General features: G+C 52.8%; 12 protein-coding genes across 12 annotated transcripts; 5 read left to right on the top strand and 7 right to left on the bottom strand.

Annotated features, from left to right (window-relative positions):
• Positions 1-455: 455 nt before the first annotated feature.
• Positions 456-1,166, top strand: BDW47DRAFT_122675 (putative rhamnosidase B; the record flags this gene model as incomplete). The annotated part of the gene is made up of 3 exons (XM_024815891.1): positions 456-714; positions 777-1,000; positions 1,074-1,166. 3 exons carry the CDS (start codon positions 456-458, stop codon positions 1,164-1,166), a joined length of 576 nt encoding a protein of 191 aa, XP_024675650.1.
• Positions 1,167-1,386: 220 nt separating this feature from the next.
• Positions 1,387-3,021, bottom strand: BDW47DRAFT_99441 (putative MFS glucose transporter). The gene has a single exon (XM_024820881.1). The coding sequence runs from the start codon at positions 2,701-2,703 to the stop codon at positions 1,426-1,428; it is 1,278 nt and encodes a 425-aa protein (XP_024675649.1). The 5' UTR covers positions 2,704-3,021; the 3' UTR covers positions 1,387-1,425.
• Positions 3,022-3,200: 179 nt separating this feature from the next.
• On the bottom strand, positions 3,201-4,438 carry BDW47DRAFT_99439 (uncharacterized protein). The gene is made up of 3 exons (XM_024820880.1): positions 3,869-4,438; positions 3,491-3,807; positions 3,201-3,426 (listed from the first exon to the last, which is right to left on the bottom strand). Exons 1-3 carry the CDS (start codon positions 3,924-3,926, stop codon positions 3,373-3,375), a joined length of 429 nt encoding a protein of 142 aa, XP_024675648.1. The 5' UTR covers positions 3,927-4,438; the 3' UTR covers positions 3,201-3,372.
• A 1,561-nt stretch (positions 4,439-5,999) lies between these two features.
• BDW47DRAFT_99437 (putative NADPH oxidase (NoxA)) lies at positions 6,000-8,459 on the top strand. The gene is made up of 4 exons (XM_024820879.1): positions 6,000-6,588; positions 6,647-6,901; positions 6,950-7,359; positions 7,417-8,459. Exons 1-4 carry the CDS (start codon positions 6,494-6,496, stop codon positions 8,304-8,306), a joined length of 1,650 nt encoding a protein of 549 aa, XP_024675647.1. The 5' UTR covers positions 6,000-6,493; the 3' UTR covers positions 8,307-8,459.
• A 208-nt stretch (positions 8,460-8,667) lies between these two features.
• On the top strand, positions 8,668-11,416 carry BDW47DRAFT_56727 (putative CorA family metal ion transporter). The gene is made up of 5 exons (XM_024819335.1): positions 8,668-10,627; positions 10,684-10,757; positions 10,806-10,858; positions 10,907-10,960; positions 11,011-11,416. The coding sequence occupies exons 1-5, from the start codon at positions 9,019-9,021 to the stop codon at positions 11,099-11,101; spliced, it is 1,881 nt and encodes a 626-aa protein (XP_024675646.1). The 5' UTR covers positions 8,668-9,018; the 3' UTR covers positions 11,102-11,416.
• Positions 11,417-12,095: 679 nt separating this feature from the next.
• On the top strand, positions 12,096-14,070 carry BDW47DRAFT_122671 (FAD-binding domain-containing protein; the record flags this gene model as incomplete). The annotated part of the gene is made up of 4 exons (XM_024815890.1): positions 12,096-12,365; positions 12,427-12,668; positions 12,726-12,955; positions 13,034-14,070. The coding sequence occupies 4 exons, from the start codon at positions 12,096-12,098 to the stop codon at positions 14,068-14,070; spliced, it is 1,779 nt and encodes a 592-aa protein (XP_024675645.1).
• A 30-nt stretch (positions 14,071-14,100) lies between these two features.
• On the bottom strand, positions 14,101-15,163 carry BDW47DRAFT_99434 (demethoxyubiquinone hydroxylase family protein). The gene has a single exon (XM_024820878.1). The coding sequence runs from the start codon at positions 15,002-15,004 to the stop codon at positions 14,261-14,263; it is 744 nt and encodes a 247-aa protein (XP_024675644.1). The 5' UTR covers positions 15,005-15,163; the 3' UTR covers positions 14,101-14,260.
• A 543-nt stretch (positions 15,164-15,706) lies between these two features.
• On the bottom strand, positions 15,707-17,387 carry BDW47DRAFT_99432 (uncharacterized protein). The gene has a single exon (XM_024820877.1). It carries the CDS (start codon positions 17,270-17,272, stop codon positions 16,040-16,042), a length of 1,233 nt encoding a protein of 410 aa, XP_024675643.1. The 5' UTR covers positions 17,273-17,387; the 3' UTR covers positions 15,707-16,039.
• Positions 17,388-19,100: 1,713 nt separating this feature from the next.
• On the bottom strand, positions 19,101-21,211 carry BDW47DRAFT_56714 (IMP dehydrogenase/GMP reductase). The gene is made up of 4 exons (XM_024819334.1): positions 21,193-21,211; positions 20,742-21,113; positions 20,381-20,689; positions 19,101-20,312 (listed from the first exon to the last, which is right to left on the bottom strand). The coding sequence occupies exons 2-4, from the start codon at positions 20,887-20,889 to the stop codon at positions 19,186-19,188; spliced, it is 1,584 nt and encodes a 527-aa protein (XP_024675642.1). The 5' UTR covers positions 20,890-21,113; positions 21,193-21,211; the 3' UTR covers positions 19,101-19,185.
• Positions 21,212-23,263: 2,052 nt separating this feature from the next.
• Positions 23,264-23,652, top strand: BDW47DRAFT_122667 (uncharacterized protein; the record flags this gene model as incomplete). Its single annotated transcript, XM_024815889.1, has 2 exons — positions 23,264-23,399; positions 23,483-23,652. The coding sequence occupies 2 exons, from the start codon at positions 23,264-23,266 to the stop codon at positions 23,650-23,652; spliced, it is 306 nt and encodes a 101-aa protein (XP_024675641.1).
• A 169-nt stretch (positions 23,653-23,821) lies between these two features.
• BDW47DRAFT_56703 (uncharacterized protein) lies at positions 23,822-25,317 on the bottom strand. Its single transcript, XM_024819332.1, has one exon. The coding sequence runs from the start codon at positions 25,252-25,254 to the stop codon at positions 23,956-23,958; it is 1,299 nt and encodes a 432-aa protein (XP_024675640.1). The 5' UTR covers positions 25,255-25,317; the 3' UTR covers positions 23,822-23,955.
• Positions 25,318-25,605: 288 nt separating this feature from the next.
• sreA (siderophore transcription factor SreA) lies at positions 25,606-27,510 on the bottom strand. The gene is made up of 3 exons (XM_024819331.1): positions 27,008-27,510; positions 26,443-26,945; positions 25,606-26,389 (listed from the first exon to the last, which is right to left on the bottom strand). Exons 1-3 carry the CDS (start codon positions 27,319-27,321, stop codon positions 25,698-25,700), a joined length of 1,509 nt encoding a protein of 502 aa, XP_024675639.1. The 5' UTR covers positions 27,322-27,510; the 3' UTR covers positions 25,606-25,697.
• Positions 27,511-27,635: the final 125 nt, after the last annotated feature.

The following is a 27,635-nucleotide window of genomic DNA, read 5'->3' as shown; positions in this document are numbered from 1 at the left end:
ACCAAAGGGAATTGGGGCGAAAAATAGCCACACCAAAAAAGGAAGGCTAGCTTGGCACGAACAGCCAAAACGGCCCCCGCCAAAACGGGATACGAATGCCACTATACTGGAGGATTGTAGGAAAGTCAGGATAGATATGGTTTGCTGATGCTAGCAGTGTATGCGGCGTCGTAGTGTGCTCGGAATAGTATCATCGCGGGGTTTCTACAGGGGCGGCTCGTATGTCTGACACGAACGGGTGAGAGACTCGACTATAGGGTAGAGCATAGTAATTAGAGAGACGAAGGATAGGTCTTGTGATATCTTCAACATGGGAAAAAAGGGTATATAAAGGGCGTGGAATCCAGCAGGAAAAGTATCCAGACAGCAACAACAACAGCAGCATCAAAGCAAGCAAGCAGCAACAAAACAAACAACACTTCTAAACCCTCTATACTCTCCCATCGACCCCCAAAATGAAGATCATCATCTTCCTCCAAGCCCTCCTGATGGCCACCTACAGCCACACGGTTCTCGCATCGGTCACCGACAGGTCCATGCTAATCAAACGACAAGACAACAGCACCGTCACACCCGCAGACGGAGACGCCATAACCGCCATGTTTGAAAACGGCAATATCGTAAACTCACTCCTCGAGAACGGGAGACAGAAGGTGGAGTTCTTTGGCGATGATGGCCTGCTTGAAGTTACTGCTATTGAGACCGATGACGGGGGTGTGTTCCTTCTTCTGCTTCATCCATCGAGATGGACACATCCAGCTAACAAGTATTAAAAGCAATCTTCTACGACAACGAAGGCAACGAAGTCAACCTCGCCGATCTGGATCTGGACGACGACGACGACGAAGAAAGCGACGATACCGAGCAAACTCTGCAAAAGCGCGTCTCGAAGTGGAGAATCGCGATCCGGTTCGCGAAGCTGATCGCCAAGTACGGCAAGAAGGTGTGGCCTTATATCAAGTGTGTTGGGACTGCGCCTTTCTGGAAGTGCGGTACGAAGGTATGCTCTTCGCGTTTCTCATGGATCTTGTGCATAATTCGGGGTATATGCATGGTGCTGATCGTTTGGGTAGTTCCTACACTGCGCTGAGAGGGGCATTGCGCCGTGGAGTTGCGTTGAGGGCGGCTGGTGCATTGGGAGGAAGACTTATCTGCATTGCAAATAGATGGGTTATCTTTGCTGGTTCAAGTATCCGGCTCAACAAGCGATGGTGCTATGTCCGAAGGGCAAGGGGTGGGAGTGTCTAGAAAGTGAAGGTAGCTTCTTATATAGTACACTTCTTTGTTGAATTGAGTTGTTCTCTTTTCCATATATGGTCTTTCTGTACCTGAACATGATCATTTGATAAATGAGGTCATGCATGACTTACTGTCGGTTCGAGCTGAATTCGCATTATATTTGGTAACTTCTAACAGTCATTACGATTAGTCCCTCCTCCTCTCGTCAACTCGCCCCCAAACCTCATCCGCATTGGCCTTGTCCTTCGTCTCCGGGACCCATGCATAGATGAACCCCCCCATCAGACAAGCCATGACCGCAAAAACCCAGTAGACCCTACCCCGCCCGCCCAGGACATCATTCAACACGGGGAAGAACTGTGCAACCACAAATGTGGCGATCCAGTTGGCGCCCAGCGCCCAGCTCTGCGTCGCCCCCACGGCTTCCGGCCCGACCAGCTCCGAGGCGAGGATGAACGGCACGGGGCCTAGCCCCACGGCGAAGCACGAGACGAAGAGCAGCACTGCGATGGCGGACAGCGCCTTCTGGTTGTAGTAGATCCCCAGCGCCAGCAGCACGGAGTTGCATCCCATGCCGCTGATACTGAGGAGAAGACACGAGCGTCGGCCGATCTTGTCCGGAAGGGGAGAGCAGGCGAGGGTGATGACCAGATTGATGGCGGAGATGGCCACGGTCAACAAGGCGGCTGTCGTCGGCAGGATGGTCTGCAAGAGCGACACGCTGTACATGATAATGCTGTTGATGCCGGTGAACTGCTGCGCGACCATCACACCAATTACGGCGACGATGGCCGAGCGATACGCCGGGTTGGTTGCCGCGCCGAGCATTGTTACCGGCGGCTGCTTCGGCGGCAAATTGCCAGCCGGCGGTGCCAGCAGCGACTGCTCTTCTCCTGAGGCCGGAGCCGGATCCCTGGCATGACGCCATCCGTCCATCTCCGCTTCAATGTCCGCATCCTTCCCGCGGATGCGCTGCAGCACCTGTCGGGCCTCGTTACCACGCTGATGCTCCGCCAGCCACGTCGGACTCTCGGGGACAAGCGTCAGACCTAGAAGCTCCATGCAACCCACGAGACCGGCGATGACGAGGATGACCCGCCACATGCTCCCTTTGCTGAGGAAGTAGCCAATAGACTGGGTCAGCAAGATGCCCACATTGGTCATGATCTGCGTGAACGCGCCGAAGAGTCCTCTAGCTGTGGGCGGAGCGATCTCCGAGATGTAGATTGGACCGACCACGATGGCGGCACCGGCCCCGATCCCCGACACCAACCGACCCAGAACCAGCGTAGCAATATTAGGCGCAAAGGTGGCGGCCAGAGGGCCGACGATAAAGAAGGCGGTGGTGGATCGGAGGGTCAGGAGACGGCCGTGCTTGGTGGAGATGGGCCCTGCCAGCAGAGCACCGAGCAAGCCCCCGAGGGTATAGATGGACGAGACCAGCCCGAACTGGGAGGGGTTCATGGGGATGCATTGTGGTAGGTTTGAGTCGATGGTCTTTGCCTCTGCATGGATAGACTGGCGTTCGCATGTTATGACCGACTGAGGGGCATTAAGCTCTGCCTTTTGGGAGACGTTAGCTGGGAGATAGGACGAGGGTTGGAGTAGTGTTCCTGACGAGATGGTATCCAAACTGTAGGGGGCCTAGTGTGGTGATGAACACCAGATAGATTAGGTAGGGGGTGACCCGGGCAGGAGACGCTCCTAAGGCCATGTCTTCCACTTGATCCCTGATGATGGGTAGTCGGGATGTAGTTGAAGTGATGAAGCGATGAGGTGAGAATGAGGAAGAAGAGAGAGAGCCTGAGGAATGAGGATGATGTTTGGCTGTTTTGACGGTTGCGTCACTCTTCCCGATTGGGTTTAGTGCCTCATCATTTGTATAAGAGTCCAGGATGAGTGAGTCGACCATGTTGGGATTATTGAATTAAAATGAACTTGTTTGTGGAAAGATAGATATTGTTTTACTGCTATATACAATTCGCACTACATAATATGGTACAATAGTGAGCTTGCAGCCGACCAAGCGGCGATTCCCAAGTCCCACCATGAAGCCGGAGTGAACTCCAGCCATCATTAGATTATTGATAACATTCCATCGTCCATCGTAACTCGTCATGCCATGTACAGGTGTTATACTTTGAGTGATCGGCGTTTGGGCAAGGTCCACGGTTCAGGACATACCACCTAGCAATATCAAGTCAGTCTTCCATCCCCTCGCAATGATCCGTGAACAGGAACAGGAACATACCTCGCCCTCGCTATACGCCCAAAAATATACAATGATCCCGACCACATAATAAATAGCGGGATCTGTCCCCTGGTACAGCAGTGCAGCTAGAAGCGCACTGAGGGGGTATAGGATGAGACGGATCTCGATGCTGCGATGCGCCAGGCTCCCTGCGAAGAACTTCAACGGCCACTCCCAGGCGAGGCCGAGCAAGCCCATGATGAGGTTGAGAATTTGAAGAACGGGAATGGGCTGGACGGCGCCGTTGAGATTGTGGGATACAAAGTCCCAAAAGACCTTGGGCCAGATGAAGCCTTCGATGGCGCTGCCTATCTGGTCTGTTCGAAAGGTGGTTAGCGAGTTTGCGAGGGGATGGATGAGCGGCCGTGGGAAACATACAGGTTGCGGCGGTTAGGATGATGAGACGCCCCCAGTGGTTTTTAATCAACCTTCCCATGGTTGATGTATGTGAAGAATGTTGACGGTCGTGAGATTTAGGAATTGGGTTAACTTTCGTCCAGCGAAAGAAACGGCAGACGAAGTACTGATGCGACTCGATCGGCCGGTTTAGCCATCCACCGTGTCCAGAAGATGTGAGCGGAGTGGTATAGATATTGACATGGCCAGTAAAGGATATCTCTTGAACTGAAGTCCCTTTTTTTTTGTTCCTCTCGTATTGTGTTAATTGTGGCAGATGGGCTGGATGTCAACTAGATGATAAGGTTCAATCACATCACACGAAGATCCAAGCGTAAGAAGCCCGAGACCGACAGTCACGCCATATCAAGCCCGACAGATCCAGCAAGTCGGGGACCTGAAGGAAGGGAGGGGAAAGAGAGCCGATTATCTACGCTGTCCATCCACGTTGGATCGCTTATTTCCCCCAGCGGCAGACGGGACGTCCACGGACCCTGGGCGGGGACTGGGGGAGGGATTCATCCATAGGCCGGTTCGGATCGCTACGATGCGCTCGCTTCTCGACCAAATTTGAGCGACAGACCAATTAAAAACCATCAACGACCCTGTCGCTCTTGGCTTCTTCACAAGAGACCAGGTGAGAGAGGGGGAGGAAGCGATTCCCGGCGTAACAGTGAAAGTGGGTCCCAGTTAGGGTTGTGGTTGGACGGCGGGAGACCTCAGGCAGACCAATGTGACGAGAGCTGCAGCAAAATGGGCGGCAACTCGCTTTAGTCTCCGATCACGTCGGGCTTTTCCTGTTTGATTCGACGCTTCACTGACAGGAGCATAATATGGTTGAGAAAATGAGGAGATGGACGTCTTGTTGCTGTTTTTAGTTCTTTGCACGTTGTTGGGGTGTATCGTCACCACGAACGGGTCCTTTCTTCTGACTGATGCAGATACAGTTCCTCTATACTAGACGCTAGCCCTAATTACTACCCCGACGATTCCCCGCGTCGACAGAACGATCAGGACATTGACACTACTCTGGACGGCTCCATGCAAATATCGACTTCACCGTCTTTTCCGCTCCATGATATTGCCTAGAGTCAATCGGTCGATCGCTCACCAGTGTGCTTAAAGGGTCCACTAGTGGTGATGGGAGGTTAATCCTGCAGAGCCACCGAGCCCTGGAGCCCTGTGCGTCTGCCCCACTCGCGGTCCGTTCACCAACTCCACGATTGAGATTGCCAGGACGCAGTATTCCGGGAGGAGGATAAATATAGGTCTCCTCACGGAGATGGCTACCAGTTGAGGTTAGGGCCTGTCCAATTTCATCTTGGACTGGACAGGGCCCGGGCTATATTTGGCCATTTTCATGCAATATCCTGACATGACCGTTGGATTGTTGCAGAGAAATGGTGTGGTGCAGTCAAAGTAGCCTGACCCGTGTGATGATAGGCAGCGCGCTTGCAGAACGTCTCCTATAGGGTGTTCTCCGAAGGAGCGGTGGTGGCTCCACTTGGGAAAGCAAATCATTACACAGAACTAGGGGATTCATGGAGCTCCATTTCTATTCCCAACCATTCGTTCTGAACCCCAGGGCCACATGGTCCAGTGGATGGGATCACTAGGATGTGAGAATTTCAGAAGAAGCCTGGGGAAGAGACTTTGACATTCCACCATCAACCAATGACCAAATCGGGGTAGCGAGTGAGCTATGAGCCAAGGGTTTGTGAGATGATAGGTATGAACCTTCGCATTGGAAAGGAATCGCTGAATGGCAGGAGGGCACGAAGAGCAGGAAGGCTCGTTTGTCCTGGAGTGTGGTCTTTTTGACATAGGGATATCTTCCCATAGCTCGAGAAATACCCAGTCTGGATCAAATATGAATAGATCGTGATCATTATACACAACCAAATCCAAATTCTATACGGGGCCAAGGGTCAGGAGCCCTAAACGCAGGACGAGGTAAATATAGCAGCACACCAGCGCCAACTCTTTCTTCTGTCTATTTCCCCTCTTTTTCCCTGCACCCCGAATCCATCACTCTGGATACCAAGACGCCAACTCCATTGGCCTATACCCTAATGATCAAAGAATAATAATAATAAAAGAAAAAAGAGAAAAAAAAAAAAAAGGCACTAACCACTAACCCCACCACCAAATCTTTCCCTTCTGCGAACCGATGATAACATTGGTAAAAACCGCCGCCTCAACGCCCCTTTATCGTGTCTCTTGACGCCATTTCTCGGTCCACGTCGCGTGAACTCGCCTCGTTCGATGGCTGAACACCAAAAAAAAAAAATTCAAATTGAATCAAGATAGCGTCGTTGGACTCTTGGGTCCCTATGCCGCAATCGTACAGCAAACCGTCTCCCATCTGCCCATAATCTCGTCGGCCTAGACCTGGCTCTAATTTCAACACGGCCTAGACTGGGGAGATTACTGAAAGCAACTTCATGTTCTAGACTGCGAGACTTCGAACGGCATTTTTCTTGTCGTCGGCTTTTCTTTTACGTGTTTACAGGCGATTACGCGGAAAAAAATCTCAATAGTGCCCCGTATATCAATCATCGCAGGTCGATGGTTGATCGCCCGGGCTGTTGAGCATCATCGGTCAAAATGGCGTTTTCATGGGGATCGCAGTTCACCGGGTCCAAACTTTTGTTCTACTCCACCTTCTGGGCTTTTCACATTGCAATATTTGCGATCGGATGGTAAGTTGTCCTGTTATGGAGAGAAATCATGATCCAATCCCCGACTGATGTTGTGCAGGTGGCAGCAAGTGACAAACCCCAAGTTGTCAACACTCAACGCCCTGGGCTATTCCGTATGGATCTCCAGAGCCGCAGGGCTCGTTCTCACCTGCGATGGGGCCTTGATCTTATTTCCCATGTGCCGGAATATCATCAAGACAGTCCGACCACGCGTGCGATGGATGCCGCTCGATGAGACGGTCTGGTTCCATCGTCAAGTGGCATATGCGATGCTCCTCTTCACCATCCTCCACGTCGCCTCCCACTATGTCAAGTAAGTCACTGCCACGTTGAAACAGGCATCGTGCTTACGGGTGAACAGCTTTTTCAACATCGAAAAAGATCAACTCCGCCCGGTGACGGCCGTTCAGATCCACTTCACCCAGGCGGGTGGAATCACCGGTCATGTCATGCTTCTCTGTATGATGCTGATGTACACCACCGCGCACCGGCGCATCCGACAGCAGTCTTTCGAGACCTTCTGGTATACGCACCATCTGTTCATCCCATTCATGCTCGCCCTGTACACGCACGCCACGGGGTGCTTTGTCCGCGACACCGCCAATCCGATCTCGCCGTTCGCGGGGAAGGACTTTTGGGACCATTGCATTGGGTATGAGGGGTGGCGATGGGAGCTTGTGGGCGGTGGACTCTACCTTCTCGAGCGACTTTATCGCGAGATTAGGGCTCGTCGTGCCACCGTCATTACCAAAGTAATCCGTCATCCGTACGGTATGATATATGCGCATCATGCATGATTCCCCCATTGGTACCGTCTAACAATCACAGATGCAATGGAGGTCCAATTTTGCAAAGACAGCATGAAGTACAAGGCCGGGCAGTGGCTCTTCATCCAAGTCCCCGAGGTCTCCAGCAACCAGTGGCACCCGTTCACCATTACCTCGTGTCCCTTCGATCCGTACATCAGCATCCACGTCCGCCAGGTCGGGGATTTTACGCGGGCTCTTGGAGACGCTTTAGGATGCGGACCCGCGCAGGCCAGAGACCTCGAAGGGCTCGACCCCCTCGGCATGTATGAAGTCGCTCTCGAAAACGGACAGAAGATGCCCAAACTCCGCGTCGACGGGCCTTACGGAGCGCCCGCCGAAGACGTCTTCGAGAACGAAATTGCCGTCTTGATCGGCACCGGCATCGGAGTGACGCCGTGGGCGTCTATCTTGAAAAACATCTGGCACCTGCGGTCCGGTCCCAACCCTCCACGACGTCTGCGCCGTGTCGAGTTCATCTGGGTGTGCAAGGATACGTCGTCCTTTGAATGGTTCCAAGCACTGCTCTCCTCGCTAGAATCCCAGTCCGCGTCGACAGCCGCCAGTCAAGGCAGCGCCGAGTTCTTGCGCATCCACACATACCTCACGCAACGTCTGGACCCCGACACAGCCGCCAACATCTACCTCAACTCGGTGGGCCAGGAGGTCGACCCACTGACGGAGCTGCGCAGTCGCACCAACTTCGGTCGCCCGGATTTCACCCGCTTGTTCACGGCCATGCGAGACGGTTTGCACGATCAGACGTACATGTCTGGATTGCATGGGGCTTTGACTACCGAGATTGGAGTGTACTTTTGCGGGCCTAATTCGGCGGCTCGACAGATTCGTGAAGCTACCTCGAAAGCCTCAACGAGGGATGTGAAGTTCAAGTTCTGGAAGGAGCACTTTTGATGATTTACCATCTATTCTTTATGATTCACGATTTTCTAGTCTTTTCTTTCCTCTTGTTTTGTTCTTCTTTCCTGGATCTGCATGTGGGGTGTCCTGGGGAGTGTTTGTATGATGCGATATCTTGTACTATAAAATATGATTTATATATCTTCGTTTACTTGTTGGTCCTTGTCTATACAGTGTATCAACATTCGAATTTCAGGGTCCATACTAAATATTAACCAGTTGGCGACGTCGATCAGGGATAACGCTAACCGGATCGGGATGCACTACGTCAAGTCAACGCGACCTTCATTTGCTTCACTTTTTCTCTTCCATCGTTCTTGCGGTAGAGAACTTACACAATCAACCGTTCAATAGTGTCGTGTTAGCTGATTTTATCCATCGCTGGTTTATTCACCCCACACTGTACAGCGATTTGTTCTTCTTGGCATTCAGGGAAGCGCTCTCGAGGACGTCATACTGGCCTCCGCATGAGTCCACAGAATCGGAATATTTGCGCCTTGGCAGGCGTTTCTATCCAGTCGATCTTTCGAATCGTTTACTTGGCTTAGAATTAGTCTAGATTTCCCTTCCTCTTCGTTCTGTCAATGCTCTGTCCGGTCTATATCCTCCTCGCGTTATAAAGGGGTCAAGGACCCGCAACGTGGCTGATCTAACCCATGTCGCACCCACTGGATGCGCGAGTGCCAATTCGCCCACCGACATCACGATGAGTAGCGACACGCTTGATCAGGTCTCGACTGAGGCCTTCCCACCGCCGCCTCAGGACATCGAGGCCCATCCGCGGTCGCCCAATCGCCCAGTCTCCTCGCCCCGGGACGCAGATTCCCCGGATACGGTCACCCGAATTACCTCGAGAGAAACCGTGCGGAATCGAATGCGACGCAACACAGCGCGATCGTATCACGGCGAAGGCTATTCCCACGATAACAGCTGGCAGCCGGGGACGGAGCCGGGCATCGACCCGAACCAGCCGCTTCCCGCCTACGAAGCCGACTGGACCCCGAACATCCCGCCCCATCTGCACCGACAATGTGACATCATCGTGGTCGATTTCTCGCAGCATGAAATGCGACAGTATGAGCTCGACAATGACACGTTGGCGCCGTTCTTGGCTCGGAAGAAGGAGCCCTGGGTGCAGTGCCGATGGATCAATGTGAATGGTCTCAGCTGGGATGTCATCCGCATCCTAGGAAACCAGCAGTCGCTGCATCGGCTGGCGATCGAGGATCTGATTAACACGACGAACCGCACCAAGGTGGACTGGTACTCGGATCATGCATACGTCGTACTCACGCTGCAAAAGCTGGTCCGGGTCTTGGAAGATAAGAGCGACTCGAGCGATTCTGAGGACGAGGACAATGATCGGCACGAAGAGTGCGCCCACGGCCGTCGTGGCTCTTTTCAGAGTGCAAAAACGGTAGCCAACAAACGTTCCACGAGCATGGGGATCATCCTGGAGGCCTTGAAGGACATCCTCACACTGAAGTCCCCAAGGAGACGGAACAACGGCCGTCGCGTGGCGAACAGGACTTTTCCATCGTCAAGGGTTAAACCTTCGAACGGGGGCCGCATGCCATCAGAGGATTTGACGGACGCGAGGTGCACTGCCCGCACTATGCAGCGCTTTCGCGGGGGGCCCAACGAAGACCGGATCGCGTTCATGGAACGTCACGCGGTCCTCGCAGCCAAGGGTCTCTGCGTGACTCTCGAGCAGGTGTCGATCTTCCTGAACGCGGACAATAGCGTAACATCGTTCTTCGACAACAGCGCAGGGGATATCGAAGCCCCGATCGTCAAGCGACTCATGTCCCCGGAGACCATCCTCCGGCAATCATGCGACGCCAGCATGCTCCTGCAGGCCATTCTCGACGCAATCATCGATTTAGCTATCCCAGTCACCACCGCCTACCAGGACGTGATCGGAGACTTGGAGCTGGAGGTATTAACCGATCCCGACATCGATCAGTCCAAGAGCCTGTACATCCTGACCTCGGAGATCTCCATCCTGCGCAACTCCATGCAGCCGGTCGTGAACGTCATCAACGCGCTCCGCGACCATCGGTCGGAACCAGTCAATCCGCCGGGCTTGCCAGTCAAGGTCCCAGGCCGTAACACGTCGTCCGATGAAGACGCGTCGCAAATCGGTATCGCCATGCCTAATCTCAAGAGTTTGAGTGGCTCGAGCGTGTCCATAAGTCCTATGTGCCATACTTATCTGGGCGACGCGCTGGACCACTGTATTACGATGGTGGAGGGGTATGATCAGATGCGACGTGCTGCTGATAACATGATTGATTTGATTTTCAATACCATCGGTATTCCTTCATTTTCATTTTGTGGGGTTGGTGAATACAAGACTAACGATGTACAGGCGCATATCAGAACGAAAGCATGAAGCAGCTTACACTTGTAACCTGCTTTTATCTACCTTTAACATTTTTGACGGTATTTCTTCTCTTTTCTTGTTTGGTTCAAGCAATACTGACAATACAGGGCTACTTCGGAATGAACTTCGAAACCTTCTTCGGCATTCAGCACAGCGATTCGTATGTCTGATATTTCACTGGTTACTCCACCCATGCTAACATGAGCAGATACTTCTGGATCATTGCAATTCCATTTGTCTTTGCGACGACTGCATTCTTGATGTATGTTCTTCTATTCCCGTACCCGTGGTACACCTCGCTGACGATAGCAGGCGCGATAAACTACGCCGATACTTCGTGCGTCTCGCGCAGAAGCGCCTCATCATGAGCTCGCGGAAGCGACGACGGCAGAGAACGGACTAACATGTCTTGATCCTGTAATGATTTGGACTATTAACATGCCTCTATTCCACCTGCCCTTATTCTCAAGCACCTCATTTGAGAAACATACACTTCCACGCCGGTTAGCCGGTCTACCTCCGCCTCCACAGAGCTTATCCGTTGTGGCTTTCATGATTTGATTAACGTGCGAAAGCTCAACCGTCGCTAATACCAGTCCTAGAATGGACGATTATACAAATCCCCAGACTCTTCACACTCAGATATCCGGGTATCTGAGGTGTACACTTTTATATTATAGGATGCATCGAATCCTTATGTACTATAGATTAGCATAGATTATAAATCCGAGAAACACTCCAGGATACAATCATAAGATCAGGCAGACATACCTATCATCTAGAAGCATTAGATATATTGTCATCAGGTACCCTTAAAATTGAACACATACACCAGTCAGGGGCTACATCCACTTTAACAACACCAAATCAAAATCAAGCAGACACAAGATCATATTATCTCGTTCTTTCTTTCGCAATGACTCCTGTTCATGGCGGAGGTATAAGTGTCTATCATCTAACGCAGTGATACCTTAATATGCATGAAATTATATATCATTGAATAACACAGCCAGAGGCGATAGAATAAAAGTCTGTCTCACCGACTATTTACTAATTCCTTGACCTAACTTGAAATTTGACTGTAATTGATAGGCATGCAGACTCTATCTTCGAGATTAGACTGCTCATATGACCATATGCCAGGGAGGGACCATATTCTCCGAGGACATGTATTCCAAATATACTGGTACCTGTGTGAGAGGTCAGCAAAGCAAGTTTCTAACAGCCCCGAGAAGCATAATGCAATAATATCTCGATAGTATGACTGCATACGCAGTCCTAGAGCATAGACCCAGCAGGCGGCCACCACACTATATCTACCACGCCCATCCTCACTTCAATACCTCAAGCCACCTGTCCCCAAAACAAGCCTCTTCCAACAACCCAACGAATTGACAATGCTTCTCACCTACGTACTACTAGTATTCATACTAGGGATCGCACACGCCTTGCGCACCAATCCGCTCGCGTCTGTCAGCGGCCCGGCGTGGGACACATTTAACCAGAGCGTATCAGGGCGACTGTTCAACGGCTTGCCTGTGCTTGCACCATGCTTTAGCACCGTGAACGGCGCGCCGCAGAGTCCAGACACACAGGAGTGTAAGCGCGTGGTGGGTAATCAAGCGAATGCAGCATTCATATCTGATATGTTTGGGGGATATGCTACTGTACGAACCCTCTACGGACCCTACCTAGCTCCTGAGACCTCGTAGACTTACTCGGGCATAGGGAAACTGGGCCTCCTGCCAGGGAACGGGCGAGTCTTGTGTGTTTAATCTCACAGCAGGACCAAACCCACCAGGAGACTGTCACCAGGGAGCTGTGCCCGGGAAATACGTCGAAGTCCACACCGTATCGGACGTGCAGCGGACGATGGATTTCGCGCGCCGACACCGTCTTCGCTTGGTTATTAAGAATACGGGCCATGACTACAAGGGACGTAGTTCGGCACCGGATGCGCTTGCACTATGGTATATCATTGTTCCCTCTTGGTAGCAATATGAGATATAATAGAGCTAATCCAATAGGACACACAAGTATCAGCCGGCCATCAGGCTGGACCGGTCCTTTACCCCCGATGGATGTCATGACCCAGTCGGTGAAGTGATTACGTTCGGAGCGGGGCAGCAATTCGGGGGAATCTACGAGTTTGCGCACGCGCATGGTTATAGGGTTGTTGGGGGGATGTCGAAGACGGTGGGGGCTGCTGGAGGGTGGATTACGGGGGGAGGGCATAGTATGCTGTCTCCTGAGCTAGGTATGTCTCTCGATACATATTCCGCTCTGCAAATATAAGCAGACAGCAGACAGGTTGTCGAGTCACTAACAACTGCAGGCCTCGGCGTCGACAACGTCCAACAGCTCCGAGCAGTCCTTCCAAACGGCACATACGTAACCGCCAACCGATGCCACAACCAAGAAATCTTCTTCGCCCTGCGCGGCGGTGGAGGCGGGACCTTCGGGGTAATCATGGAGATGAGCGTGACAGCGCATGCGGAAAAGCTAATGGAGGTTTTCACGATGAACCTAGCCGGTTCTGACCCCTCTACCGCGGAGAGACTCCTCGCTGCCGTAGTCGCCAGTGCAAACCGCTGGGCGTCTGAAGGGTGGGGAGGCTACATCCTGCCTGGGGGGCGGGCAGAGCAGCCGTCGACGATGGTGATGGCCACTACACTGCTGGACCATGCGGCGGCGGAAGAATCCGTTCAGTCAATGATGGCATTGGCGGGCGAGGCGGCAGGCGAGGCCAAGTTAACCTCTGTAGGGGGCTTCTACGAGGTCGCCAGGGGGATACTGGACGACAAATCGCTAGAGCGGTCTCTATCCAGCGGAGCGGCGATGTCGTCCCGGATCATACCACGAGATACTTTTCTCGGAGAGAGCAATCAGAAAAGTCTGTCATCGATATTGAACGACATCCGGTTGGCAGGCCAGAGAAATGAGGCGTCGCAGATGCTGGTCCTGATGACGGCGCCAACTGTGTACTCACGTAACCTGCCCGCGTCCGATGAGCCAGACGGGCCGGGCGCAGCGTCTGTGACGCCGGCGTGGCGCAACGGTCTGTGGCATGTGATTCACGTACGCAGTTTCGACACTGTGGTAACAGGCCCTGGTGCCGTGGGAGAGGTGTTTCAGGATACCCACGAGGCAATGAACCCGCTGCGGGAGTTCACTCCTAGCGGAGGGGCGTACCAAAACGAGGCCGATGCATTTGAGCCGGACCCGGTGGGGGCGTTCTGGGGGAAGAAGAATTATGAGCGGTTGATGAGGATCAAGGAGAGTTTGGACCCGGAGAATTTGTTGACGGTGCATCAGGGGGTGGGATGGGATGGGGAGGATGCGAGGTACGGGTGTTATCCTGTATTTCAGTAGTAGTGGGCAAGGTCAGGTCGACGATAGGAATGACGCTCTAGATACTAATATACCATTGGGTCAAGCATATAAAGTCATGGATGGCACCAATCGAGCCAGTCCAGGTATCTATCTCTAATCAAACATAGTCCCCTAAAAGTACACGCTACAACGGCAACCAAAAGACACAAAAAGATGGTTATAATACAGGTCAAACTCTCTCGGAAATCTCAATCGCCCCCCGACACCCCGCACGAATCACCCCCACAAGCGGATCATACGGCGTCGCCATCTTGGCATCATGTTCCACCGCATGATCCAAATGCTCCAGCTCCTCATCGCGGATCCTCCTCAAAGAAGTCACCAAGCTCGCAACCTCCTCATCAAGCACCTCCCCCTTCGCCGCAGCATCCTTCTCCCAGGAGAGAATCTCCCTCACCTGGTCATTATAATGCGTCCCAATCTCCGTCTCGACAGCCTCCGTGCAAGCCATGGCAGCCTCCCGGCCGAGACAAGCCGTCGACCAACCGAGGAAGGAAGCGGCGGCGCGCCAGACGGGGGTCATGGCCGTGGGACGGACGCGGTGGGTGGCGATGAGGTTGTTGAAGGTGGACAGGTGGGCGGCTTCCTGGTCGTACATGTGTTTCATGAGGGGGCGGAGGTGGGGCTGGGACCGGGTGATGAGAGGCGATTGCGAGGCGTAGATGAGGGTGGCGGCTAGTTCGCCTGCTTGGTTGACGCGGAGGGCGCGATCGAGGAAGTTTTTTTGCTGGGGATTTAGTCGGTAGATTTTCTTGTCTGTGTTGGTGGTGTTGCCGGAGGTATTGCTTGAGGTGTCGCTGGCATTGTTCGTGGAGCTCCAAAAGAGGCGGCTGGGTCTTGGCTGGGTGACTCGCGGGGTGATTGATGTGCGCGCAGCACTGAGGATGGTAGATGTCGGCTGGAGGGGCTTCATTGTGTCTGTGTCTTGAATGTGCTGTGACTGGCGACTCTGCTGCAGAAGTTGAAGTCATTCGCGGTCCGAACTTCCGCGGTGGTGTCACGCTGAGTCAGCGGTATAGTTGTGTACATAGTCTTGCATAACTTTGCATAGGTCATGTCAGCTCTATGCGTGTGTATCTTGAAATGATAGGAAGTAGCATGAAATTGAACTGAATCTATTCTATGGTTCATTATCAAAGAATTAATATCGTGTTGTTGTTCTGCAACACTGCGGTTGTACCCATCGTCTGGAACAGCCGTATATACAGTTTGTATAAATATATCTATCTATAGATATAGTCGACAGAATACTCTACATATTCTTTGATATCGAAAGATTAACCACGGTTCAATAGATTGCTACTATTTGTACTACTCGATAGCCTACTATGTAGTTGTATAGTAATATGTCCCAATATATCATCAAATATGACATACTCGTCTACCCAATCTCGTCGGATCAACAACATATGGAGAGATGGTCATTAGGGGTGCGTTTTATTGAGGCTGGCTTACTCAGTGCACTCATCCCTTGCTCAATGATCACCTCAGGTTACTCAGGGCGTGGTCAGGGCGTGGTCAGATCTACTCAGGGAGCCAAAAGCGGCGAGGGGTGAGCACTAAAGCGGAAAGAGAAAGCCATTAAGCTGTCGAGAAAATCAAGTATATATGTCTTAACCTACTTCCTCCACGGCGCGGGAAGGATCCGCTATCTGCTTCTGATGGGCTGGGGCGGCGAGAGCGTGGCCCATACCACTCCGGATGAAACTATCCAGCGTGCGATCTCTTGGTCAGTGAAGAAGATCTGTTGATTCGGAGTTGTCCACCAGGATCTTCGCCCGGAAAACATCTTGTGGAATCCTGAGCTCCAGCGAGCTCTGATTATTGATTTTCATCGGTGCACCTTAGATTGTCGACCGCTGGACAGACGGCCAGGCGCACTCAAACGATTACGGTATGGTCTTATATTAGTGCCAACAGATGCTCATAGCTCATACAACTTCCCGTACTACCAAATCAAAAACTCCTCAAAGTTCGCTCCCTTGAGCTCACCAACCAGTGGAGTAGGCTGATCCTTCTGGTCCTCCGCAATGCCTTCGACAAACGCATTCCCAACCATCCTATAATGCACCACATCTGGGTTGGTGTGGAAGTTCCGGAACCCCGAGTCCCGCAAAGCAATCGGATTCGTCATCTTACCTGACAGAATCAACAGGTCCCCATCCCGGATGTTCCCAATGCCCACGCCGAACCCACCCGTCGCACAATCTGTCAGCTGAAAGACTGTCCTCCCCGCGAGGGGCGGCAAATTCCGCAGCAGCTGTTTCCCAACCGCCGACGATAGGGCCAAGTCAGACGGGTCCTCAGAACTGGACAGCTCTTCCAGCGCGTTGAGGATGTCGTTGACGGGGAACGTCTGTTGCATCCTGCCATGCGCAAGAAAGGCCCAGATGAGCCGTTCTGCCATGTTCGCCTCGTCGACACCGTTGCCCCATTCCGCGGGCGGCTCTTTGACAGCATGTAAAACCTGACGGGCGATTTCCACTGTCTCGCTCGGAAATTTGAACACGACTCGAGTCGTTCCCACCCTCCGGGCCCAGAACCGCAGCACGGACTTGCCCAGCAGCACCGACAAGTTTGTCATTTGCTCCTTCTGCTCCTTCTGCTCCCAGTCCTGGAGCGACTTGTCAAGGTCCTTGAATATGAACCTGGTCCTCGACGTCGCATCACGATAGTTCGGCACCCACGACGGGCTGCGATACCCCGCAACGTTCCCATGAGGCTCGTCGTAAAAATGGAACTGGTTGAACACGAAATCGACCCCCTCGTAGATCAGAATCCACAGCGTGATCTGAAACGCGACCTCGTCCGCCGTGTACTCATAGTCGACGGGGTACTTCTTCTGGACGCCGTCGACCATCGAGTACAGCGCGTAGAAGCGGTCGAGCGGGTTGAAGCACTCGCGCTGGGCGGTTAGATCGAGCACCTCCCCAAACGACGCCAGGCCCTTCCGGCTGGCGGCGATGTCCTGCGCAAAGTCCTGCATGGGGTTTGACTGCGCGAGGCGCTGGGTCGCCTCCTTGAGCCGGCCCTGCAGCTTGCGGTGGTTCTCGATGTCGGCGGCGTCGCCCGCGCGCGCGGCCACCTTGTCGAGATCGTCCATGAACGGGCGCAGGATCTCCGCAAAGTGCAGGCCTAGGTCGACGAGCGCGTGCAGCGTGAACGGCACGCGCCCGACCATGCACACGGGCAGCTTTGCGGGGAGGTAGTACTCCTGGAAGGTCCAGATGCGGCCCCAGTACGGCGCGGAGACGATGTCCAGGAAGCCCTGTATGGCGTCGAGGATCGAGCCGATGTCGTCGCGGCGGGCCTTCGGGCTCCACGAGCGGGCGGCCAGCCGCACGTCGTGGAGGAGCCCCGCCAGGCCGCCCTCGCGGCGCCTGATCATCGCCATGGTCTGTTCCGTGTTGGGGTTTATCGGCCCGAGCCAGGCGATGACCGCGGTGGCGCCTTTGTAGATGCGGCCCATGAGCGGCAGCTGGGTGTTCTTTTCTTTGAGGTTGTCTTGGTCGATGCAGATGAAGTCGATCCAGATGAGGTGTTTCTTCCGGGCGTGTCGGAGGCATTTGAGCGCCGCTTCGAGGTTCGTCGTCACCTGGAAGGGGATGTCGTCCAGGGTGATTCTGACCTTTTCCGTCACGCTCCCCCAGACATAGGAGAGGGCCTCAAACTCGGGTGGGTTGTTCAGTGAGATGGTCTTCAAGGTGCATTTCACTGGGCTCTTTTCATTTTTATCCGGTAGGATGGTGAGGAGGCGGATTTCCACCGCCTCGGGGTTGAGAGATGAGTAGGAGAAAGTGTCTGGATGGTCCATGGGACAGGCTTTAGGTTGTACACAGTACGATAGTGTTGAGATGTGAGATTGTTGTAGATGGGGTGTAGATGTTATATATCTAGCAGGGTCGCATTGACCCTGTGGCTTGCTGACGGATGGTGGAAGGATTAAAAGCCTCATATCTTGGGCTCACCCGACGGCGGCTGCAGAACCATACAAGTGCCGCCAGATGGTCTAGCGTTGTTTTAGTGCTGACGGGCGGAGTATGAGGACGGAAACTCCTATACTCCCTGGTATTTGTCAACCCTGAGGTACCTATAGTTTATAATAAATCAGAGTAATCAAAACACTGCTTATGCCAGTGATCTTACTTGGGGATAAAGACAAAAGAATCATGAATTTATAAAAATCAGATCGCATAAACCAAAGGCCAAAGAGAACCCGTAGGTACATGCAACATATCCTAGTCAAGGGTTGCGCTGAAGGCGCTAGTCGCTTCAGCGGCTTCGCAAATGCTGGGAGGCAAAGAAAGAGCCGACCAAAACCAAGGCCACCATTTCTCTCTTGAAAATATAACCTGATGGTTGCATCTATTTATGGTGGGCACCATACAACAATAGAGGTCTAAAGATGCATGGTCCTGCGAGAATATTAAGGGGAAATCTGTCCAAACCACCATTTCAGCCGCAGTCTTTTGGATCGTCGCGGTGGAGGTCTTGTGACGGCTGCATCCTGGGAGTCCAAGAGACGCGGGTCGATGTTTGCCGTCTCAGAGTTGAGAGATGAAAGGGGAGTATCAGCGCGCGACCCGTTGTCTGACTCCAAAGCCTCTGCGCTGCCAACGGATGAAGTATTGCCGCAGCTCGGCGTAGGTCTCTTAGGAAGATGTTGGAGTTTAATATGGACATTGTATGCGTGGACATTCACTTTGGACTCAATATATAGAACGACCTCATATAGCATCCAAAATTGCGAGAAATGGCTTGATTCGTTGCCCTGCAACCACGGACACAGAGTTGACGTTCATCTTCCGGTCATCAATTCTGTCATGGTGGCTGTCGGCAGTGTTGAAATAAACGCACCAGAAGAAGATGAGAAGGCAAATCAAGGTGTAGTGCGTGAAGATCTCAGACATGGACTGTTCTTGTAAGACATCTACAGCTAATGCTAAAGACGTCTTAGCTTCTCAAAATCCACCAGGAGAAATTGCTATGGCAGATTATCAAGAAATATATTGGCATGTATTGGCTAACTTTTGGTTTGATGTCCCAGATAGAAGGGGCTCTGGGCAACATGCGACGAACACAGCGACTCCTCATTCAAGAAGAGTACAACTTCTTCTCGTGGGTGTGCAGGCCGTGGACATTACCCTCAGTCTGCGCACTCGCACTTCTCATCTCAAAGCGAACAGATCCATTGTTGACCCCCTCACGCAGGGCATCAAGATTCTGGACACCAATATCCTGGAGAGAGTGCTGCACACCAGCAACAAGGTAAGGGACATACTGGGTAATAGAGCCACGATCAACCACGGACCCCGCAACACCCTGCGCAACCTTGACCTTATCATTCTCAGAAAAGTATCGCGAAGCACCGGCGTTCTTACCACCGCCACTCTTGCCCTTGTCCTCCATGACAGCAATACTGCCCATACCACGGAAGGACTTAACTAACTGGCCCGCACTGCTCACAAAGTATTCGCCAGGGGACTCAGTGGTGCCAGCAAGCAGGCTTCCCATCATAACTGCTGAGGCACCAAGCGCCAGTCCCTTAACGATGTGGCCTAGGTTCTGCACACCACCGTCGGCAATAGTAGGCACACCAAAGCGGGCGGCGAAGGCAGACACACTGCGCACAGCTGCCGCCTGAGGACGGCCAACAGCCATGACTTCTTGCGTGATGCACGCCGAGCCACTACCCATACCGATGCGCAGACCGTCGGCACCGGCAGAAATCAATGCCGCGGCTTGCTCCCGGGTGACAATATTACCCGCGATAACGTCAATATCAGGGAAGTTCTCCTTGATGTATTTGATCATGGCAATCTGGAACTTGCTGTTTCCCTGGCTGCTGTCCACGACAACGATATCCAGACCCGCGTCGACGAGCTTTTGGAGGCGGACCTTATCCGCGTCGTGGGTGCTCACGGCCGCGGCGCAGAGTAGCTGCTTGGATGGAAGCTTGGATGCAAGCGGGTAGTGAATGTTCTTCATCAAGTCACTCCGGGATAGCAGGGAGATCAGGGATCCATCCTTGTCCACAATGGGCAGCTTGCCCTTCTTCGAGCTCCGGAGGACTTCATTGGCTTCGACGAGAGTGGTGCCGGCTGGTGCAGTGACGAGGTCTGTTGCCATCACAGCCGTGACTGGATCTTCTGGTGTCTTGTGGAACTGGATGTCTCTGCTGGTAATGATACCGAGCAGCTTCGAATGGAGGGTTCCCTTTTCTGTGGACAAAAAGGTAAGGATCACCAAACGAAAAGACAAGGAAGAACCAAGGCGAGATCCAACTAACCAGTCACAGGAAACCCGCCGAATCCCCACTTAGTCTTCAGGGCCTTTGCCTCTCCCACTGTCGTGTCCGGAGACAGGACAATGGGGTCCTGGATGAAGCCATTTTCATAGCGTTTCACCTTCCTCACCATCTCGGCCTGTTGCTCTGCCGGGCAATTGTTGTGGATCACACCCAATCCACCCAGCAGCGCCATATGGATAGCCATGTTGTGTTCAGTCACGGTGTCCATGGGAGAAGAAAGGAGAGGGGCCTTGATGGTAAACCGCCGGGTGACTTTGGTCTCCAAAGAAACATCCGATGCGGGGAAGGCTGCCCGTACAATTAGCGATGACCACCTATGAAATGGGGTTGATTGCCTTACTGATAGAACCGGGCAAAATGAGGAAGTCATTATACGTCAAGGCTCCATGACTATCCGAGTCGAGGAGAGTATCAACGTGGAGGCCATCTCCAGAAGGATACTCCTTGAGCACCTCCAAAGCCTTGGTATAGTCCAGAACTTCGACCATGATGCTGGTGGAAAAAGATAAATAAAATAAAAAATAAAATAAAAAAACCTATAGGTAATGGGAATGGGGGGGTGATTCCCGAAGGAAGTCAGAGGGGCCGGGGAGCGGTGGCCTTTTAACAAGGCGCCGAGAGGGGCACGTTTGGCGAAAAACTTTTCCTTTTGATGATCTACGCCCCACAACCAGTTTATTCGATGTACTCCGAGTATTGTCTCAATTGTTACCTATTAGGAGTGGAGCACGGTGTTCTCCGTGATCAGTGTTGCCTACGGCGCACAAGGCTCAGAACTACATAGAACTTACCAATCATTGCGGAATCATGGGGATCTATAAATCGTTGGTGTATAGGTGCACGCGACGCAAGAGCAAAACGTTCAGACAAGCCTTACCAGACTGAGTACTAAGCATTGTAACGCTCGATGGTTTCTGTCGGGCTATTCACCCAACGCTAGGCAAACGCCGGATATTGCTAGGGACTGAAATCTACCACACACCATAATACGGCCCCATGGCCACCTCTCCACATGACATTCATGAGAAATCCAGATTTTCCAACGCAATATCGAGTCCGATTCCACTGTTGTCGAGGGGACTGGATGTACGGGCCCGCACCCGCATCCTTCGGTCCCACATTACCGAAGTTTCCAACGCGCTAAGATGGGCCTAAATTTCTTGATTGGCGGGAACACAATGTTGACTCACCCATCCTATTCTTATCGTCGGATAACACCGCCAAGGCCAATAAGCACTATCCTCGATCCTGCCACCGAGCTTCTACTATAGATCTGATCAAGCGGTGTATCACAACAGACAGAACTCGGATCGCGCGTGAGTGGCACAGTTAACAAAGGGCTGGGAGGAGTTTCTGATCGCTCGAGAGGGAAGTGGTAGTCAGTCGGCCTTTGACCTGTTTCGGTCAAGGGATAATTAGACAAATGAAGAATATAATGAGGGTAGAGCAGAGGTGGGCGCGGGGAAATGGAGAGGAGAGAAAGAAAGGAGAAGAATATAGAGGAGATATGAAAAGACAGTGATTGTCTAGTAACCAGCAAGTTCTTTTCCAAGGTCTAAATATTATGAAAGAAGAGCAGTCACTGCAATCCGAAATCAAAGCTTAATACAACAGCCAAAGCAAAATGAGACTCCCTGAAGAACATTAATTTCTATTACCACATTTGCAGTATCTTAAAGGCAAAACGTCTTGTCTCCCACGATCCGCAGCATTACTCGGAGGATCCAACGGACCTATAGTGCGCTAATTACTAGCCTATCCAGCTAATGGGCCACGGGGGGGACACCGGGTACCTGATAAGAATAAACCCTGTCATGAAGAGGGCAGAGATGGATAACATTACTCAGGAACAAGGGATCGGCCAGTGATGCTCTACTTACGTTCAACAAACAACACCACAACGTGGCCCAAAGATGGGTGTGCAGATGCCGTCTAGATGGCGGAATGGACCTCAATGCTACCTTGGTATGATATTATCATATTAGTAGATTATATACAGCTTTTAGTGTTTTGTACCCGCCACTTGCTGTAATGATTAATAGATATAATTCTTATTGGTTAGTAGGTTATTTATCTACAAGAGGGCTCTATTATATAGATCACTATTTTATCCCTAATAAGAGGCTGGTCAAATGCCTGATACTATAGAGCTTATAACATGAGTTTTAATCTGATAGACTTGATACTGATTTATTTATATTATAATTGATAAATCAAGTCAGGAGGACTAGTTATCGATTAGACAGTGATATATTCATTTTTCAGCTCCCTCCATTGCCATTCAATTCAATTAGGCGCGAGTATAAGAACAAGTAATAAAACCAACTTCAAGTAGCATTTTCCCGTCTAGTTAACAGACCATGGTGGAACAGTGATATTATAGGTAATATCAGTATTGCCCTATGTGCCAAAGGTTTCTACTCCTATTCTTATGATAGTCAGGGTTGTTCCTATGAACTACTGCGTAGTATATGTCCCCACGTAAATATTTGCCTAGTCAGGAATGTGTGATTGTTGAAGGATTTTTAAACTAGGAAAATAAGTTTCGCCGGTGGGATTATGACATTATTCCTGTTTAATTATTATTTTGTGATAAGAATAGCAGGCAAAAGTAGACTACATGCATACCAATGACATACCCTCAGCCTCCTACATTCCTGATTCCATACCCTGACGTAGACAACATTGTATTATCTTCAGACGAACATATATCAGGCCTAGCCCTCCATCCCATCATTCATACCTTTTCAACTTGAGTGTACTGTCAGTCATCCACCACGACACCAATTATATACCTCCGAACCAGATCCAAGCAGCAACCACCAAGTACCACCAGAAGGGAAAGACAATAAAATATCAAAAATGAAACCAACAACCTTCCTCCTCCCCCTGCTACCCCTCACCCTCGCCAAATCAACAATATTCAACATGGCCGCCGAGGACAAAACTTGCACTCCCAGCTTCGATTACTGCGCTGACGAGTTGATCAAATCCAAGGGTACTTACTATATACCGCCTCTCCCTCCCTCAGAAAACAAAAAACTATATGGCAAGCATACTGATCCTAATAATATATAAAAGGCTTCTCAAAATCCGACCTCAAAAACGCCCTCAAAGACAGCGACGTCAAAGAAGAAGACCTCAGCAAAATCCTCTTCCACTGTAAGAATCCCGGCGATGTGGGCCATCCGAAGGTGTGTCAGGGTGGGTGTAAGAAGGGGGAGGAGGAGGAGGAGAGTCATTCTTGTTGATCATTCTTCTTCATCTTTGTATTGTGTGTGGAGGGATTAAGGGAAGATGGCTTTGGGGATTAAGTGGGTAGAAGGAGGATACTTGGGTGTGGTGTATGTATTGGATAAATTGCTACGGTTTATAAGGATTAAGTACATGATAACCATAAAGATGAGTGCTGCAATAGTATAATAGTCAATGCTGCAAAGATAACATAACGATGATGCTGCGACGATTAAGTATAAACAGGGCGAACAATATAGACATCAACACTGCGACATAAGTATCAACACCACAAACAATAAGATTGACAAACAACCCAGCTATACCCCCTCCAGGTACCTCCGTATCCAAACAACCCTCCCCGCCCTTGGATCCATAACGGCCGCGAAATGCGTAACCTCATTAGTGATAGGATACGCCGTCGTCCAGCGAATGACCTCCCGCTGAGTAGCAGTGACCTTCGGCTCAACAGTGAGGTCCACAAACGGCGTCGGAAAAGACGTCGCTGCTTTTGACGAGCGCGTGCGTCGCAGACTGTCGTGTCGGTGCGTAGTACTGCCCCTACTACTACTCCGACTCCCACTACCCCTAGTGCCACTGTCACTCCTGCGAGCCAAGACCTTCTTATGCCACTGGAGTTGCATGTACGCGCGGCGCTCAGTGCTATCTTGTACTAAATCCTCCATGGTGACAGGCTCGCCGGAGATGAGAAACGACCCTGAGTGGTTACCAGCAGGGTTGGTGCCATGGGGTGTAGGCGTGAACTGGTCGCTGTTGGTGGCGACTATGAAAGTCGAGTCTGAGGCGACGTGCGCCGAGCGGTGGTCTTTCTCGAGGACGTACGCCGTGGTGCCGTCGCAGAGCACCAAGTATGCGGCTGTTGTCGGCGTGCGCAGGAGAACCGGCAGCGCCTGATGTAGCGGGGGTTTGGACTCAGCCTGCACACCCGGGACGAGACAGCCGCGGAGGACCGACGCGATGGAGGGACGCAGTCCCAGCAATACTAGCAGATGGCTACCATAGAAACGATAGTTCGCCCAACGACTACTAGCATCGTGAACAGGACGAAAGTTCAAGCTTAAACTGAGACCTTGGCGCACACCCGTCAACACACCCACGAACCCAACATAGGTGATGCTAGTCGCAAGGACGGTGTGCGTATCCGGCGAGCGGACAAACTCCAACCGGACAAGCAGTTTGCGCAGGGCGTCCATACCCCAGTCCAGCGTGCGGAAGTGCAGCATTCGCGGCCTGGCCCCCTCGTCGTCGTCATCTTGACACAAGGCCGCCCCGCTGGTACATCCCATGAGGGTGTCGAGTAAGACGTTGAGCGCGACAAGCAGGTACATATCTATACCAGTGACGCGACTAATACCTTTTAGCTCGGCCGTCTCGTCAGAGGTGTGCAGACGGCGGAGGAAGAGCCGAGAGACGCCCTTGATCCACGGGATGGCGTGAGTAGGAGCCACCAGGGCGAGGAGGTCGTCGAAGAGGCCTGTCAGAGCGACCATCTCGCGGCGGTAGATGGTGGCTAGGTGGACGTAGCGCTCTTCGGGAGGGAGGGATAGGTCGATTTGGTACACTGGGGGGATGTCCCCTTGCTGCTCGGAGGAAGGCATAGCGGTTGTACCGGTCTGTAAGACCGCGGAGAATTGATTGTTTACAGCATGATAGACGAGATGATGAGATGGGAGAACTAGGTAGAGTGAAGTGGATCGATAAGGAAGGTGAGGCGGAGTGGATAGGCAGCCATGCAGGGTGAGTCAGCAAACCGTCGACACCTGGTGTGGTAGGATGATGCCACGCATCCCACGGAGGATACTGTCCCTCACCATTTCAATTGGTGTGGAATGCATGATGAAACTACAGCTGGACATGGATATATTTAGATGAAAACACGTGAATGGAAGCACAACTCCTTCTATGGATAGACCCGACGCTAAGAACAGCAAAGTCCACATTTCCCGGTTGGTATCTCAACTTAACCCCGGCGCCTAGTACAGTAATTAAAAATCATAAAAAGGAAAAGAAATAGAATCAAGAAAGAAAGCAGAAGCCAGGGTCAACGCCCCAACTCGGCCAGCTCGCGCTCCTTGGCTCGCAGTTTCTCCCGCATCTCCTCCGCCTCGCGCTGCAGCTGCAGTCGTCGGTCGTCCCGGATGGGGTGGGACGCAGCGGGCGCCGGCATGCGGCCCATGGCGGCGAGGGCGGGATCCAGCGTGGATGGGGGCGCGCGCGCGTGGTTCAACAGGGTGGAGATCGAGCTGAGCCGGGCGGGCGGCGCATGAGGCGAAGCCATGATCGGGGGCAGCTGGTTGGAGCCCGCCTCCAGGGTGACGGGCCCCGACAGGGCCTCGGCCGAGGAGGCCGTCTCGGCCAAGGAGCGGGTAGGTACGGGCGCCACGTGGGGGGAGAGGGACCGGCGGCCGACCGGTGGCCCCGGAGAGTGACGGAGCGGGCTCATACGGTCCGGCTCCAGCAGGCGAGGCGGCGGGGGATGGTGCGGCAGGGTCCCGACGCCGGCGCCAAAGCCGGTGAAGTCGACGGGGGGCGGGGCGGCGGCGAAGGGTCGGTAATAATCCTCGTGGAGCGGCGCGGGGGCGGCCTCGGGCGAGGCGGATGAGCCGTAGGAGGAGTGGGGGGCCCCGGTGGGCGACTGTTCGCGGAGGGCGGGCACGACGCGCTTGCGGCGTTTGATGATGGTTTTCTTCATGGTGGTGGGTCGGTAGCAGCCGTGAAGTTTGTAGTAGAGACCTATCTTGAGTTAGTTGATGGGGCGCCGGAAGAGGCGGGAGAAGGTAACTGACCACAAGCATTGCAGATGGGATGGCCATGTTCGTCCCGGCGCCAGAGGGGAGTGACGGTGGTGCCGCAGTTCTGGCACGCGACCAGTAGATTCCCATCGGTCGGAGCGGGCCCAGCGGGCGTCTCGGCGTCGGGGACGAGGTGGTCGGTGTCAACAGGGGGAGCGCGGTTCCAGGCGTGGACGGGGACGGTGCCTCGCGGGGTGGACTTGTAGACGCGGTTATTATAAGCAGGGCAGCCATCGCAGCCCTCTGCGCCGCCGGTGCCGTTGCAATTACCGCCGCCGGGACAGGAGCCGTTGGAGGAACAGCTGCCGGCATTGGGGGCGGGAGAGTGCTCGTGGTCGGCCTCGTGCGGGGGGAGATCGTCGGGACTGGAGTGGGTGCGATGGCGTTTGGTGGGACGAGCGACGTTTCGAGCCTTGAGGTAGAGACCGCAGGCATTACAGATCATGGCGCCGTTGGGGGCACGACGCCAGAGGGGGGTACTTTTGGTGCCACAGTTACTACATGGGTTAGCCTGAGACAGACAGGGGGGATTATCAATCAGGGGGAGGGGGGAAAGTACCTGCAAGAGTGCCCGAGGAAGGAGGTATCTTTGGAGGGTTTGGGAGAGGTGGAGTGGTCGGAAGATGGCCCTTTCGGGCCTTCGACAGAGGGACGAGGGAGAGCATCCTGAGAGGTGGTGGTGGGTGGCGTGGAGCGGGCATCGTAGACTCTGGGGGCGAGATCGGGACGATAGACAAGATGTTCGCGACCACTTTGGGCGGAGGAGATCAACTGCTGGGCGGCATCAAGATCCTCGGCGGAGGGATGTCGGGAGACGTTGGCATTGTGGGGAAACGACCGTGCCAAATCCATGGGGGGTAAGGAAGCTAGCATTTCGTTTTGGAAAAGGAGGAGGAGAAGGAGGAGGAGGAGGAGGGAGAGAGATGGGAGGAAGGAGGGAAAGAAGGGGAGATAAAAGTCGGTGAGAACAATCAGGAGGAAGAAAGAGAGACAGGGAGGAAGAGAGAGGAAGAGAGAAGGATCCCTGACGGCGGAGATCTGCTGGTGGAGTCGCGTGTCTGGAAATAGAAACACGGATTGACGTCGAGTAGGGAGTAGGGGTAGGAGTAGGAGGATGAGGGGGGAATAGATGGAGAGAAGAAGACAAAGAACACTAAGAAGGACGACAGAAAGCGATGATAGAAGAA

The sequence above is a fragment of the Aspergillus candidus genome (genome assembly GCF_002847045.1).
Source record: "Aspergillus candidus strain CBS 102.13 unplaced genomic scaffold BDW47scaffold_4, whole genome shotgun sequence".
Classification (NCBI taxonomy): Eukaryota; Fungi; Ascomycota; class Eurotiomycetes; order Eurotiales; family Aspergillaceae; genus Aspergillus; species Aspergillus candidus.
The sequence above is the reverse complement of the archived record's forward strand: the minus strand, read 5'-3'. Positions and strand labels throughout refer to the sequence as shown.